Genomic DNA, 16,271 nt, shown 5'->3' with positions numbered 1-16,271 from the left:
ATATGATTACGAACACAGAATTGCTGGATATATATACATATATATAAGAACTGAACATGTATGATGTTATATTATAGGTAGAGTGAGAAGTAGCATGTACAGGTAATATAAGTTGCGGAAGAAATGGGAGAGGAAAGCAGAATGCACACTTGCCATTTACATATATTTATCATCAAAACTGAAAAACTTTAAAAACCTCTTTTTCTCCATTTCAACTATCTGAAATGTGAGTCGACTTCCATAAATCCAGTTAACCCGAGGATCTCCGGCTCCATCCACTTAGGTCCGACTTTTTAACCCCACCGGCCATTTCATTATCAGCTTGCTTTGAATTCAAAAATGGTGGCTGCATATTTGGTTGAAGAGAGGTGATGTTAATCTGCAAGTTGTCTCCAGGAACAGTTTTCGACTTCGAGTTGTCTATCAATACGTGAGGCTTCTCTGCCTGTTGGGTTATACAACTTCCGAAACTACGCAACTCCTCCTCAGCTGCCTGGTTAGGTATTAGAATATCTGCCTCGATCTGTACATATAGGACCAAATATAAGTTCAGTCATGAAAGAAACAATGGTAGCATAGCTCGTACAAGACAGTATTAACAATAAGGAACTCAAGTGTGAGTGTTAGATATGAGTATATATCCGGCATAGGTATACTAAGTTTTTTTTTTTGTCTTTCTTGTTGATTGGAAGGTCCTTTAAGGTCATATCCCAATACCCCGTGTCCACATGAGTGTTGGACATGAAAGTAAACATGGATATTTCAATAATAAAACTCAGATTTAAAATGCAGCAAAATTATGTTAGAACATAAAACCTTACATTTTCCGACGAAAAAGCGAGCAGACACTGACTCATGTTCCTGATCATATCTGGGAGAGTGGCCAACTCTGCCTGACCTGAAAGTGAGCTTTCAGGCATAAAATCATCCCACATAAGACACTCAGATGCATGCCGGGATGTGGTACATTGCAAACTATTCCGATCATCTTTCTCAGCATAATGATGACTTTCAGAATTGTTCAATGCATCAGACTGTACAACAGAACTCAACATGTTGATAGATGAGAACTTTTGAGGGCTTTCGCTCACAACTTTGTCCATTCTTGTCTTTAGTATCCGAACTCTTGACTGTAGGCGTTCAATCTTCCGAAGGATCTGCTCCATCAAATCATCACCATCTCTAGATTGATAAGGCCATCCATCATTGCATCCATTTTCATCATAGCCAACAATCGTTTTATTATCTGTAGAAATCACGAGATGGATTGTTCTATTATCACCTCAGTATAAAATTATAATATTGAGGATAATCTCTGCGGCCAAAATTTCATATTTAATTCTACTGAAATCATTTTTTGCTATATTAAAAAAAAAACAAATAAAGTTTCGGAACTTCAAAAGTTCCAGCAACATCAACTTCTAAGCTAAACACGCATTAATATATAAAACCGAATATAATAAATATAATATCACAGCCATCCCTAGTTGAAAGAGTTAGATCTTATAGGGTTAAATAAGCTAAACTTAATTGTATACGAAACTAAAAAGGAACACTTATGGCACACAATGTTTTATTAATCATTCACAGCCTTAACATGTAAGCTATAATATGCACTCGTGGAGAAAAATAATTTTTACTTCTTACCAAAATCGCCCCAATCATCAACCAAAGCAAAAGCAGCGGCAGCATCAATGGATTTCTTACTTTCTAATTGGCACCAGAGAAACTTAGTTAGATTTGTTCTTTTTTTTAAATAATAAACACCATATAAAGAATAATAACAAGCTCCATACCGTAATATGAGAATATATTATGATGTGACATATATGTTGCCACATCTGTGGTATCTTCTACTCGTTTTCTCTTCCTCCTCTTCATTACTTCTTTTCTTTGAGCTTTTGAAGGAAAAGCTCGCCACTTTGCATCAAAACCTTCAGAGGTAACCTTTCCAAACTCAAACTGCTTGCTTTTATCATATTCCGCAAGCTCTCTCTCATACTTGAGTGCCTGAGACTTAAGTTCACAAAGTTTAATTTCCAACCATTTGCAGCGCCACTCAATAGGATGAATAAACCTCCTCCAGTGATCCGTTAACCTTCTCTTCCTGGTTAAGAAGAAAAGGTAATTATTATTTGACATCTAACTGTGGAAAAAATGCACTTCACAAAGATGAAAAATTTTATTTGTTTGCAATTACTTGGACTATTAAGCTGAAGGAAAGAAGAAAAAAAAAAGCATCAAATATGATGGTCAATGATCCACATATGGAAATATTCTTGAGAGCACCAGTTCATTGTAACAAGTTAAAGGAGATAACTTCTTGATATCAATTGTTCTTTTTACACAGTTTCGGTAATTTGGAAGTCCTAGGAGGGTCAATATTAGGTCATTCGAAATGAATGTTACCATGAAAGGGAGACTATATAGGGGTGTAATTGAACTGAGTCAAGTTCAAGCTGTAAGAAACTCATTCCTGGCTTGAAATTGAGACTCAAAATCATGCCTCGAGCTTGATTTGAGGTAAAACTCCAACAGCTCAAGCTTGTTCGATTAGCTCACCTTTACTAGTAGAAGATAAGCTCGATTCCCAAGATCAACTTCAAAAGCTTGAGTAAGCTCCTGAACTACTCAAGTCAAGCAACTCAACAGTGATTAAAACCTGAGAAACTTGCAAGCACAAGTTTCTCGTTTACACTCCCAGAGTAGTGCATTATCAAAAATCAATAGAAACGGGAAAGAAGAATTCAAAGCAAAAGAGTACCCCATCTGAAACTGTCCATTCCAACCATCAGATAACGATCCAAACAACCTCAGGGGCGGCAAAGGTGATTCAACTTCATCATTCACAATCGAACCATCCTCATCCCCAGAAATTGTGTCACCGAAAGAACTCGAAAACTCAGTAGCATCCTGGCATTCAACATCAACCATCTCAGACTCAACAGAATCCATGCATTCAATAAGATCAACCTCTAAACCGATGTTTCCTTGCATCCCCTTGTTTCCTTTATTTCGGGCCGAGCTTTCCTTGTCAGTCGAAACCACTATCGAAGTGGCTTTCTCGGTCAGATTCAAGTCAGGACCCATATAAAGACACCCAAAACCTTAACTTAAATCCTCAGTCAAAACTAGTCACCTAAACCCTGTCAAGATTCAAAATTAACAAATTAAATCATATCACTAATATAATAAAACTCAACCTGTAAACAAAATATATATCTTTTTTAATCATTCAAACGTTTAATTTTTTTCAAAATAAACCAAACCCATTGATCAAGATTGTAAAAGAGAAATTCAAAATTAGCAGTCACCAAAAAAGAAGTCAAGGGTTTCAAATAGCGGTGGCGCCACCGCTAAAGACGTCAATAGCGGTGTGAACAAAATTGACGCCAAAAAACTCAAAATCTCAAGTAGAAATCAACGTTTCAAGTTAAGTTTAGGGGTTAAAAATTACCTTATTTAGTTTCCTGGCATGCGGGAAACTTGAAGGCATGAGTGAAGGACTGGCGGAGGAGGCGGCGGAGAGGCTTGTTTGGCGGCGGGGAGGTGGTAAGTGAAAGTGGGTCGGGATTTTTTAAAGAAAATCAAGTTCTTCTGATATTTGGCATTTAAGAGGAAATCAATTTCTATACTTATATACAACTGTTGGAAAAGACTTAAAACCCCCCATTTTTACTTTTTAGATTGCATCAATGGTCCCTAAACTTTGTCTAAAATTACGTCTTGATAGCTAACATTATTATTATTTTGATATAAGTTAACTAACATTATTGAAAGGATCACTGGCTCATTATTTGTAGAATTTTCTAGGCTTAATATAATATTTGGTACCTGAACTTGACACTTTTTTCTTAGTTTGGTACCTAAACTTTTTTGGGCCTAATTTGGTACTTGAACTTAGCATTTTTTCCTAATTTGGTACCTCAGCTTCTTTTTAGGTTCAATTTGGTACTTAAATTTATTGAATATTATACAAATTTCGCAAAACACTGACAGTTTTTTTTTTGCTATGCTACAAAAATATTGTAAGTATTAGAGGAAATTCATGTTAAAAATAGGTATTGAGCTATGCTTAACGAATTGATATTAAATAAGAAAAAAATATTTTTAAAACCCCAAATTAAAAGAAATTCATTATTTTCAATTAATAAACCAATTGATTAAATAAATAAAACTAAAAGTAATTGATCGTATAAAATACAAAAAATTATCATATCATCTGTCACATGTCAGTCATACTTGATTATTTTTGCTACCTCATAAAAAAATAACATTGTTAGTATATTGGAGTAATTTGTAAAATGTTTGACAAGTACCAAATCAAACAAAAAATTACCAGGTACCAATTTAGAAAAAAAGAGTCAAGTTCAGGTATCAAATCAGACCCCCAAAAAGTTTAAGTACCAGCTTAAGAAAAAGTGTCAAGTTTAGGTATCAAATTAGGAAAATGTGTCAAGTTCGAGTACCAAATTGGACCCAAAAAAAATTAGGTACTAAATTAGAAAAAATGTCAAGTTCATATACTATATGTTATATTAAGCAAATTTTCTACTTAATATTCTCCATTTACAAAGTCCATTGTTAGAGACAAATATTTTGAAGAATATTTATAATATATTTATAATTTTAAATAATTTATATATTTATATTTTTTTAAAGATTTTTAATCTTTTAAATTACAGTGAAGAATAAGTTTAAAAATATCAAAATCATATTTTAATTATAATTCCAAAACCAAATTAATTATTTGCCTTTTGAGTTAATGTGTGATACCATTCTCTTAAAAAAGAAAGTTAATAAATAAGTTATTAAAATATAACAATTTGATAACATTAGTGACTATTATGTAATTTTTGAAAATTAGATAACTAAAACGTAATTGTAAACAAAATATAGAAACCATTAGTGTAATTTACGCTTGATATTTAAAAAGGAGTCGGTTTCCATACTTAAAGAAGTGCGGGAAAAGACTTTAAACCCCTCAGTTTTACTTTTAAAACCTCGTCCTTCTAATATTTTTCTATAAAATTTATTTAAAAATTTAACTATTTTTAATAAAGTAACTATGTCTAAAATAGTTGGTTAAAAGAGATTTAATCTCTCGGGTTATTGTAAAATATACTTTTTTTTTATGAGTTCATTCCTTTTGTTAGAAAAACAAATCTTGTAAACCCCCTTTATATTTATTTATTAAGGAAATTTTGAATAATCATATTATTTATTTATTTTGTATTTATTTTATTCATTTATCTATTTTTAATTACAAAATAATGAAAACTTAATTACATAATAAATTGTTATAATATTAAATATATTTGACTTTTTATAAAAAAATATATTTAAGATAAATTAGAATTAAATATTTTTAATTTATATTTAATTTAATTTAATTATATATTAAGGTGTTGCCTCCTCTTTTCTTGTTCTTTTTCCCACTTATTTTCTTTCTTGTATTCCGACTTTTTTTTTTTTATAAGTTCTACTTTTAGGCCTCTGTTTTTTTTTTGGTTAATATTTGTTGCTTTGTTTATTGGTTGCTGGTTGAGCATAAGTGGTAAAAATATTATGAAAACTCTTGTATTAAGAGTTGAATTGCATTTTGTCCCTTTTGTAAATTAGTTTTTATATGTTAGATAAAAAGCAAATTAATCTTTCTATTAAAATGTTTATCCACTTTAATAATTAAAAATTAGTCTTTATATGTCGTACTACATGTTATTATTTGGTTATTCTATCAGCCATATCATTTATAATAATATAAATAAATAAATTTTTTAACAAAAAAAATACCAATTTGCATTTAATATTTAATACGAGAAGTATTTTTATCGGGTTCAGGCGTATGGAGATATTAGTGGCTGAACAGGACCTTAAGCAATGTGGTGGGCAGTGATGATGAACAGTAGTGGGTATGTTGAAGGTGATTGTTGAGTAATGAAGAGTTTGGTGAGTTAAATTTAGAATGAGTGGTGGTAATGAATATGGTTGAAGAGATGCTTAGAAGTATGGGTGTTCAAACAGTTAATCGTTCGGTTAATCGAATCGAACAAATATTAATTGAATTGCTTGAATTTTTTAATCTTTTAACCTTTAACCGAACTAAATTAAAAAAAATTAACTTAACCGAAATTTATATAATTTTGTTTTTTTTTATTTTAACAAGAATAAAACATATAAAAATAAATAAATTGATAATATTTATTTAACTAAATTATTTGAATTAACCAAATTAAAACTAACTATAATTTGTATTATTAATTATTAAATTCGATTAATTACCTGATTTCAAACCGAATTAATCGATAACCGAACTTTCAAAAAATCATTAATCGACCTCCGAACGAATTAGATCGGTTAACCGACCGATTAACCGAATTAGATTGGTTCGATCGGTTAATTCAGTTTTAACCGAAATTTGATGACCCGTAATTGGAAGAGACAATGGTTGAACGGAAATAGCAAGGGCCAAGACCCAAACGAATCTTCAATGGATATACATGTACACACACATACATACATATATAGGGATTTTACACAAAATACTGAATAACATATTAGAGCTTGCAAAGTCTGATTTCTACAAGATTTCTGCATTGTGTAATTCAGAAAGTATACAAAGGGGGTTTTGTATACAATATAACTTCGGACTAACCTATCTGTCTCCCTCTTTGCTAATTTGGAACACCCAACTTTGCTAAAAGAATTCCTTTTCTTTTCAATAAAGAATATTGTGCAATATATATATGACATAAAACGTATAATGTCACGTAATTATCGAATATACTACCAAGCTTACCACAAAACCTAATAATGCCCCCGCTATGACTTCAACCTCTGTGTGTCCGATCGATTCTTTCAGTCGAACTTGACGATAATTGGCATCACCTTCTAAACCTTCATAATCATTTGCTGCAAACTCAAACGATGCTGCTGCCTCTTTAGTTTGCCTTGTTTCTTTCTCAGAAGCAATTAATACTGGAACATTCGCATTTTTTGAAGTTGAAGAACTTGATTTCTTGGATAATATAGGGCCAAGCCTCTCGGAACTTTTTTCTCGGGAATCAATCAAGTTATCTTGATCCTCATAGACAACTGAATTAACCTCTACCTTGGGTAACATTGTATTTAGTGCTCTTGCATGATTGCCTACTTCTCTTCGCACCCCCTACAAAACCGACATCTATGACTACTTCAGATTCTACCAAACTGTCCTGCTAATATTTTTTACTAACAGATAACCAAGTTATATTGTATACACGTAGACCAAAGAAGATAACACAGCTTTAACTAGCCATGCCCATGTATATCACCAGCGTTATGATGGTATTTTAAACAAATCAAAGATCCCACTTCTGGAAACATTGATCAAGTATATGTTGAGAAGAAGTATAAATACAGATGATGAATAAACCAAGACCTTATGAGGTTTCTACTCACTAAGTTCATATGCATTCTATTCTTTTTCTCCTCCTACAACTCTTAAACTAATATAAAGCAGAATCTGTCAATCAAACAGGAAGTAAAAATATAGAATAGTAAAACAAAAGCTGCATAGAGGACCTATCAGTGCGAGTTGAATATATATACATATATATAATTGAAAATTATGTATGTATATTTGTGTGCTTATGTTGAACATATATACACTATATGTACCAAATATATTACAAATATACAAGCGGCAAGGATCTTGCATTGCTACAATAGTACAGTTGGACTAAAGCAAAAGTAACTAGCCACAAATGCATCCCCATACTGGAAACAATGTCAAGGATTTTAGCAACCTGAGTTCCAAATGCATAACGTAGTTATCACAAGTGCCTCTCAACCAAAATGATCAGTGGTTAAGGTGATACTTTAGGAGCAAAAGGGGTTAGGCAGGAGGACCCTTTGTCCCCATACTTGTTCATCATAGGGATGAATGTGCTTTCAGGCTTATAAAGACTGTTGATGCAAGTGGAGTGTCCGTGTATCACCCAAAATGTAAAAAATTGGAGCTCACCATACTCTGTTTCGCAGATAACTTGCTAGTGTTCACAAAGGGATTGTTCGAATCGGTTCTTGCTATTAGTAATATTTTGAATATTTTTATAAAATATCAGAACTGCAAATGAACAACTCTAAGAGTGAGTTATTTAGTGTTAGAATATGTCAGAATGAGTTATAGAAGATTGTGAAGCAAACTGATCTGGAAATGGGAACCCTTCCTATTGGGTACCTTAGTGTACCATTGGTAACAAGAAATTTGACACATACGGATTGCACTCCTCTCATTGAGAAAATTACTCAAAGAATTCGAAGTTGGACAGCTAAATGCCCTTCCTTTGATGAAAGGTTACAACTTATTCAACAGTAATTTTTAGTTTGCAACACTTTAGGTGTAGAAATCTGAAAGATCGTTAGTTATGCAACTCATTCCTCTAGAAAGGTATTGATGGCTCAACTAAAGGTGCTAGAGTGAGTTGGAAAGGGGTTTGCCACCAAAAATCCAAAAGAGGCCTTGGCATTAAAGATCTTGCGACTTAAAATAAAGCCATTTGATGAGAAATCTGTGGATGATATTAGTGAAGGCTGACTCACTCATTATGGGTTGCATGGGTTAATCAATATGCCTTAAAATGGTTGCAATGTTATGCAAGCTCAGTGACTCCATTGGCACAACTGGGCGTGGAAAAAACTGGTCAGCTTAGAAGTTGGATTCCACAACTAGGGGTGCAACAAGGGGATCTTAGGCAATGGGATTGGGATGGACCAAATTTCGAAGCAAGCGAATTTTAAGAACTGTGCAGACACAAACAGGAAAAGGTTCCCTGGCATAAACTAATATAGTGCAATTTTTGTATACCATGCCATTCCTTTATCTGTTGGTTAGCATTTCAGGCTAGATTTCCCATAAAAAGCAGGAAGATTTCCTAGGTTCAGTCATCAAACTCCCCCAGAGTGCAGCTTATATGGAGTAGAGCTGGAGACCAGAAATCATATTTTTTAGGCTGCTTTTGGACAACATCTTGCAGGCCTGCAATATGAATTTTGTACAAAAGACACGGCAGGATGCTATTACTTGGATTTTTGGAAAATCAGAGGAAAACCTATTCAAGCTTCATTCGACTTACATGGAATGCTTATGTTTATGTGCTTTGTCGAGAAAGGAACAGAAGACTTCATAGAAGTACACCAAGACAAGTTCAGGACTTATTCAAGCTAATCAAATGAGTGGTAAGGAATAGATTGTATTATTGTAAAGTTATTGTGAATGTTCCAAGTCAAGAACTACTGAGTAGAGAATGGGGATTAATTTAACTAATGGTTGACGCTTTTGTTTCTGTCTATAGAGAATAGTGCGGAAATGTAGCAAAACTTTGCTTCATATATATAAAGAAAGAGGATTATATTGCTATTGCCAAGAATCAACATGATACAAGACCAAATCGTCACTAAAAACAACATCATTGAAAGGGATAAGATGAAAGTCCAGTGCGGCAGAACTGAAACTTTGCAAAGCAAAACAGGTGACCCAGATAGCATTCATACAAACAAGGAAAAAACCACAATAGAGCATTTGCATACCTGAGCGTCATACATGATAAGGCCTGCGTAGACCAGCGTCACCCCGAAAATTGAATCAGAGAAACCCCTGAAATATAAATAAATATAGGTATAAAGAGTTTGAAAAGAATTCCAATTCTAGAGGCATAAAACTAAATACAAGGAAAGTTTGAATGGTTAGACAAGAGCAAATACCTTTCAAGAGCCAGACTAGTTGCAGCAGCCACAACAGACTGTCCGTAAATAAGATAAGATAAGATAAAGATGAGGGCATAATCTTGAAACGGTTACGAAAACAAAGTGACTGAAGAAATGAAGTGTTACCAAAGAGAAAGAAAGGCAAAAGTGGCATTACAGAGGAATGGGTAGAAGGGAAGCCTCCAGCTTGAAAAGCAGTTTTGAAATCAAAATCTTTTCCATAAAGAAGAACAGAAGTGAACGGCTTTGAGAGCTGCCCAATTGCTGCTGATGCAGCAGCTGCCACCAGCACCTTGTTATGGGCGAGTTGAACAATATCATAAACCCCAATATTGGCTACAAGGCAACTGAATTTTGATGGTTTTCGTGAAAATTGGTGTTTAGGTTTGGGTTTGCGACAATGAGTGAAGGTTAACAAGGGTTTGGTAATCAGTATCGATGTGCCACAGTGCAACACCATTTTTTATTTTCCTTGTCGCTCTGTTAGTGTTATCTTAATCTCTTTCTTCGCCCCTGCTCTGTTGTACTCTTTCTCGCTGTCTGTAACTGAGGCACAAAAATTTAATAATAAAAATTTTACCAAATATTTTCTTTCAAACAAAATTCAGTCTTTGAAAATCAAAGGGCCTTCGGTGCACTTAGAATTTAAGGCCAAAATGCTCTCTCACTGAAATGGTATTAAATTTAGAGGTTAGTGTTTGATCGGGTTCAATCAAATCGAGCGAAAAGAGTTCGCCTTAATCGAATTAACAAGTCCTATTTTACCAATCGTACTCAATTTGAAAATTTTCCGAACCAAGTCGAATATATTTCTTCGAGTTATATGGTAAAAAATCAAAAGCTACTGTTAGAAAACTAAAGTGAAAACATAGACATAACCCAAACATTATACTTTGTCATTTGTTCATAGAAGAAAAAAATTGTTGGTTTCTATGCCAAATAACTATAAGTTAACTTTGGCCGCTTTAATGCAGCTAGCAATTGTTCTTAATAATTGAAAATTCGTAAGCCTATACATACAGTGCACAAAATGCATCAAATCTTTGGAAATCAGAGAAAAATATACTAATAATAATAGCAGCAGTAAAGTAATGTAGAAATCTAGACCATTTGAACAGCTAAAGCAAGCAAATGACACAACCTTTAAGAGAAATAAAGAACAGATAGCAAACTCAAAAGAAATAAACAGAGTTGAAAAACATCAAGAAACAACTTCCATTTGTGAAGAAGCTGAGAAATGGCTTCTAATTTGGAACAAAGAACAGAAGCTGAAATGGAGGACACAGTTGACTCTGGTCAAGCAAGAATCATAAGTGAAAACAAAGAGAAGGAACATGCCCACATGAGAAATAATAGACACACAAGATTCATGTCTCCACTACAACAAAAGAAATTATATTATGAATTTTATTAAAAGCACTTTTATGTGAACTTTTAAGGAAATTTGCCAGACATATATATGAACCCAACATTACAACTAAAGCAACCAAAACTTTCCACTTATGCCTGCTCCAAAGATCCCTATATGAATGAGAATGTGCTACCTTATTAGCAAACATTTGAAGCACTAAAGAGATGCTAAAAATATCTCATAAACTCAACATTACAACTAAAGCAAAGCTAATTAAAAACTAGTAATTAAATGACAAAAGGAGAGGATTGGCCATTAACACATCCTACGCGTATTACCAGCAAATGCAACGGACCACTAGTTAAAACTTAAAACATGTAATTCATAGCACAAAATAAGCTATATCTCACAAAGCCCATAGATAAAATCAACTAAAACAAACAATTAAATGAAAAAAAAAACTGTCCTTAAATATAGCATGTTTGAAGTTATCAGCTATGGAAGTCAAACACCCATTTCGAATTAAGCAAAGATTAAAAAGAACCCAAAGTGTACATAAAAGAAAAAAAGGGTAACATTTAAACATTAAGCTAAAATTAGCTGCTTTAACTTGATGCGGTTTATCAGAGAAGGTGAACAGAGGAAGTTTGGCAATTGTACGTAAAATAGATAAGCTTTGGTACTATAATTTATAAACAAAAAAGCAATACAATTATGACATCAATTGAAAGAGACGAAATAAAAAATTATTGAAAGAGACGAAATAAAAAATTAAGCAAGAAGGAAAGATACCTTGCTAGGAGTGACAGTTACCGTAGCAGCAGAGAATGGAATGGAAGAGTATCGGAGAAGACGAGCGGCTGAAATTGGCACAGGGATTTTAGAAATTATGAATTTTAAATTTTCTTTTACTTAATTATAATTTTAAAAAATAAATAATGAATTTTCAGAAGTTTTAAAGAATTTTTTTTATAATTATTGTTAAAAAAATTGTCAAAGTATCAAATTAAATATTTTAACTATAATTATTCGTTAAGGCCATAACAACTTTTAATTGTGGGAGATCATATATTTACAAGTATATAACGTGTAGCTAAAAAAAAAGAATTTTAACGAATATGAGTGACCATTTTTATAATTTACCCAAAATAAAAATTATACCTTAAACCTAGAATGTCATTTTGCTTATTTTATTTTTTAGATATTCTTTGATGTAAAAATTCAATTCAATTCGAATTTAAGAAAATGATTTCTTTATTAAAGTTGATTTTAAAAATTAAATAATTTAATTTGATTAATTTAAAATCAAATTTTATTTAACCTTAATTAAATTAAAGGTGTGTTTGGATCAAGTCAGAGATGTTTCAATCACACTAGTGACAATTTTTAACCAGAGCAATGGGGTTTTAGTAAATCAGGTAAAAGCATTCTAGCAATGTTTGTATTGTATCCAGAATATTGGCTTTCGTACATTAAACGAGTAAAATAATCCATTCATTAAAAATTTGCCATTTATTTTGATGTTTTACATATGTTATACGCGGACAAGTGGATTGCAAAGATGGTTAGTTCACTATAACACCAAAATTTTCAATGTCGGATTTTGCAAAACTATAGTAAAGCACCACAAAATGTACCGAGAATCAACTACTAGAAAGTGAATTTAATAAAGAAAATTAATTTTGAAATTTTAGTTATTAATGACTCAATAATTAGAAAAAATCATAAAAAAGGAAAAAAAAGTAATAAATACAAAGAAATATGATAGAAATAAAGACAATCACTTTATAAATTATAAAATCAAATTAAAATTTAAATTAATTTAAATTTAATTCAAATAATTTTGTATCGATTCAATTTTCGTCTAATTTTTTTTAGATTCTGGCTGAACTATCAATTTTTAGTTCAAACGATCGGTCCAATTTCAACAATCACGATTTTTTATTGATTTAGAAAATAAGGCAAATTTTAAAAACTTTTGTTACGAATATTATACAATAATAAATATTACACGAATTTTTATATAATGATATTGATCATGATTATAAAATAAAAGAGAAAAAAATTGTTTATTTCAAGTTTTGAATTACTTGTTTTGTATTTAACATATTATAATATATAATTTTATATGTAAATAATTCATTTTACGAATACGAATATTTAGACACATTTTATATTCATATCGTATTTATATTATCATTTTTGTGTATACTAATATACATTAAGCTATGATTCAATGAAAAAAATCAAACTCGTATGAAATTTAACAAAAACACCATCTAGCATTCATACAAGACAAACTTATGTTCAGCAGCATTAATGTAGTATCAAAACAGGCAACAATGTTCATAGAATCATGCAAGGAACCTCACCTATACAAGTTCAATGTAAGCCATTGGTGCATTGTCTCCTCGCCTAGGCAAGGTTCGAATAATTCTTGTATATCCACCATTTCTCTCACCGTACCTCTCCGGTACCTCAGCAAAGAGCGCGTGCACGATCTGTTTCTCATAAATGAAGCCAAGAGCTTGCCTTCGTTTGTGAAGCGAACCATCTTTCGCCAACGTGATCATTTTGTCTACATACTTCCTCACAGCGCTTGCCCTAGCCCGAGTGGTTTTGATCCGACCATACTTAAGGAGCTGAGTCGTGAGGCCTCGCAGGAGTGCACGCCGCTGGTCAGGTGGCCTGTTGAGCTTAGGCACTCGTCTGCCATGCCGCATTGCGTAGAATCGGCCACCGTTATCAATTATGGTGAAATTTTGCTCAAAGCTGGTGAGGCCTGCCAATGTTAGTATGATTAGTAACATAACAAACAAAGATATAGATACTAAAACCATCTATTAGAACTTTCCTATGCTCATTTTTCATTCAAGTACTATATTCGTATCTGATGCATATTCAAGTATAGATGTAAAGATATGAGCTTCTAAAACCCTCAAAGGCAAAGCTCTTAAAATATTGAATATTCTGTATCGGATACCTATGGTATCCGACACTCTCGATTAGGCCCAAGTAATATAATACATAACCAAGTGACCTAAAATAAGGGGTAAAGGATTATTCAAGTATCGAATCGAGAATTTATGTCAATGAAAGACTTAAACTCTACCTATGGTTCAGTCAACTAGTTCTCTTAATATCAAAATCTCAACAATCAAATGGTAAAACTTAAAGCAATATATAAGTCAAATTTGGTAAAATACCTCTCCCGTCCCTATCAATTTCGAAATTGAGCAAATTAGTCATTCTTAAAAAAATTGGAGCAACTTAATTCCTGTCAGCTTCAAAAGTGAGCAACCAAGGATAATTAATCACAACGTTAATGTGTTGCGTCAATTGTACATAATTTTGATCGGTATAATAACAAATTTAACCTTCATTGTTTACATTTTTGTTATTTTGGCCTTAATTCTAAAAAATTCAACAAATTCAGCCTCAACATTGACACAAATGTTGTACGATAAATTTGTTAAATTAGGACCAAATTAACAGAATGTGTAAACTTTAAGATCTAAATTTGTTATTATACCAATCAAAACAATGTACATTGATGGAAAATATTAACCTCGTGATTAATTGCCCTTAATTGTTCACTCGAAATTATCTCGGATTAAATTGCTCTGATTTTTTTGGAGAGGGACCAATTTGCTCAATTACGAATTTGAGAGGGATTGGATAGTTCTTTTAACCGCCAAATTTCAGTAATTCATGGTAAATTCATTATTGATTCATAGTCCTAAAACTACAAGAAACCAGAACTAGAACAGTAAAGCAAAATACAAGGGAAAACACCCCTCAAATCCTTAAACTAGAAATAACATAAAAAATCACATGCAAATTCAGCAAAGTAATCTCATAAAATCCTAAATTCTGTTCTGCATCAAGAAATGGAATAAAAAACAAATGGATAAACCAGTTATCTTCAACCAAATCATTTAGTTTTTAGAAGATTAAGAGATTAACACAACATTTTTCAGCATATTCTTTCAATTATTCAGTAAGCAAAATTACCAGAGAAACCGAGGGAATGGAGAGGGTTAACGGGGGAGAGAGCAGTGAAAGAGCGAACAAGCTGAGGCGATTTGACAGGCGGAGGAGCACGGCGGCGACATGGTAACTTAATGGAAGAAGCTGTGGAAGTTAGCCGCGGCAGAGCAGATTTCAAAGACGCCATACTCCACCTACTACTTCCACAATCGGTGGCAATTGCCATCGACATTGCCATTTTGAGTCTGGGTTTTCTTGGTAGGCTTGGGAATCGATGAAAACTGAGAATGGATAAGGAATTTGTTGTAGAAAAAAGACCGGATGGATAATTGAAGAACAACGAAAACCGAGTGAAATAAATTGGGGGGCTTTTATCTTAAAGAGATTGAAAATGTTGAGGCTGGGCTTGGACTTCCTAAATACTCCACTTCATCCCCTTGGGCTCAAATTAGCAAAAGCAAATCCAAAATATGTCCAACATAATTTGCATTTTTTCATCGGCAAAATGATTTTTTTAACAATTTTATTATATATTCTGATTATATATATTTTTTAACATAATGTTTAGAACTATCCGTGGATCCTCTCAACCCATAAATAGAAAAATAGTGCGCTTCAGCACACTTGAACCCATATATTTCTACATTAACAATAATGTTCATATCAATCGAGTTAAAGCTCAATCTTTCAAATTCATTTAATAAAAATATTTTTATTTAATTAATTATAAAATATATACCATACAAAAATAAAAACAAAATATTAATATATATTTTTTAATTTTTATCATACATTTTTTTAAAAATTTACCATTACAAATAGAATATATACAAATATATATCCAAGCAATTATAGCATAAAATTAAACTAGTATAATGCATACACAAAATTGAAAATAATTTGCCTGCTGATGAAGGGAAAATGGAAGACAATTTTAACATCTGAGATGGCTTTATTTTGGGATAAATGCCCCATCAACCATTTATTTTCGAAAATCAAGGTGAATATCAATATTTATATTTTCAAATGATTAAAATTATTTAAATTAAGCTAATAATTTCTTGGCGTAGTAATAATAATATTATCATTTAGGTATGAAAGTTTAGGCTCAATTCTGAATAATTTTTACCCTATTTTAATTAATAAAAATGTTTATTCAAATTAAAATATAGAATTAATTTCA

At 32.2% G+C, this 16,271-nt stretch overlaps 3 protein-coding genes across 4 annotated transcripts; all 3 read right to left on the bottom strand.

Moving 5' to 3' along the window:
* Window positions 1–44: 44 nt before the first annotated feature.
* LOC107909041 (uncharacterized) lies at window positions 45–3,633 on the bottom strand. The gene is made up of 6 exons (XM_016836405.2): window positions 3,458–3,633; window positions 2,765–3,146; window positions 1,797–2,107; window positions 1,648–1,710; window positions 822–1,246; window positions 45–523 (listed from the first exon to the last, which is right to left on the bottom strand). The coding sequence occupies exons 2-6, from the start codon at window positions 3,088–3,090 to the stop codon at window positions 251–253; spliced, it is 1,398 nt and encodes a 465-aa protein (XP_016691894.1). The 5' UTR covers window positions 3,091–3,146; window positions 3,458–3,633; the 3' UTR covers window positions 45–250.
* A 2,944-nt stretch (window positions 3,634–6,577) lies between these two features.
* On the bottom strand, window positions 6,578–12,154 carry LOC107909040 (uncharacterized). 2 transcript variants are annotated; one of them, XM_016836404.2, is made up of 5 exons: window positions 11,891–12,154; window positions 9,905–10,293; window positions 9,745–9,782; window positions 9,571–9,637; window positions 6,578–7,168 (listed from the first exon to the last, which is right to left on the bottom strand). In XM_016836404.2, exons 2-5 carry the CDS (start codon window positions 10,205–10,207, stop codon window positions 6,767–6,769), a joined length of 810 nt encoding a protein of 269 aa, XP_016691893.1. In that variant the 5' UTR covers window positions 10,208–10,293; window positions 11,891–12,154; the 3' UTR covers window positions 6,578–6,766. The 2 variants fall into 2 exon arrangements, with proteins under 2 accessions (XP_016691893.1, XP_040954834.1); XM_041098900.1 differs by lacking the exon at window positions 11,891–12,154 and adding an exon at window positions 11,709–11,782.
* A 1,181-nt stretch (window positions 12,155–13,335) lies between these two features.
* Window positions 13,336–15,603, bottom strand: LOC107909039 (50S ribosomal protein L17, chloroplastic). Its single transcript, XM_016836403.2, has 2 exons — window positions 15,113–15,603; window positions 13,336–13,880 (listed from the first exon to the last, which is right to left on the bottom strand). The coding sequence occupies exons 1-2, from the start codon at window positions 15,324–15,326 to the stop codon at window positions 13,471–13,473; spliced, it is 624 nt and encodes a 207-aa protein (XP_016691892.1). The 5' UTR covers window positions 15,327–15,603; the 3' UTR covers window positions 13,336–13,470.
* Between the last annotated feature and the right edge of the window lie 668 nt (window positions 15,604–16,271).

Source organism: Gossypium hirsutum, chromosome D08 (genome assembly GCF_007990345.1).
Source record: "Gossypium hirsutum isolate 1008001.06 chromosome D08, Gossypium_hirsutum_v2.1, whole genome shotgun sequence".
Taxonomy (NCBI): Eukaryota; Viridiplantae; Streptophyta; class Magnoliopsida; order Malvales; family Malvaceae; genus Gossypium; species Gossypium hirsutum.
Note: the sequence above shows the minus strand (reverse complement) of the source record. Positions and strands in the feature narration are given on the sequence as shown.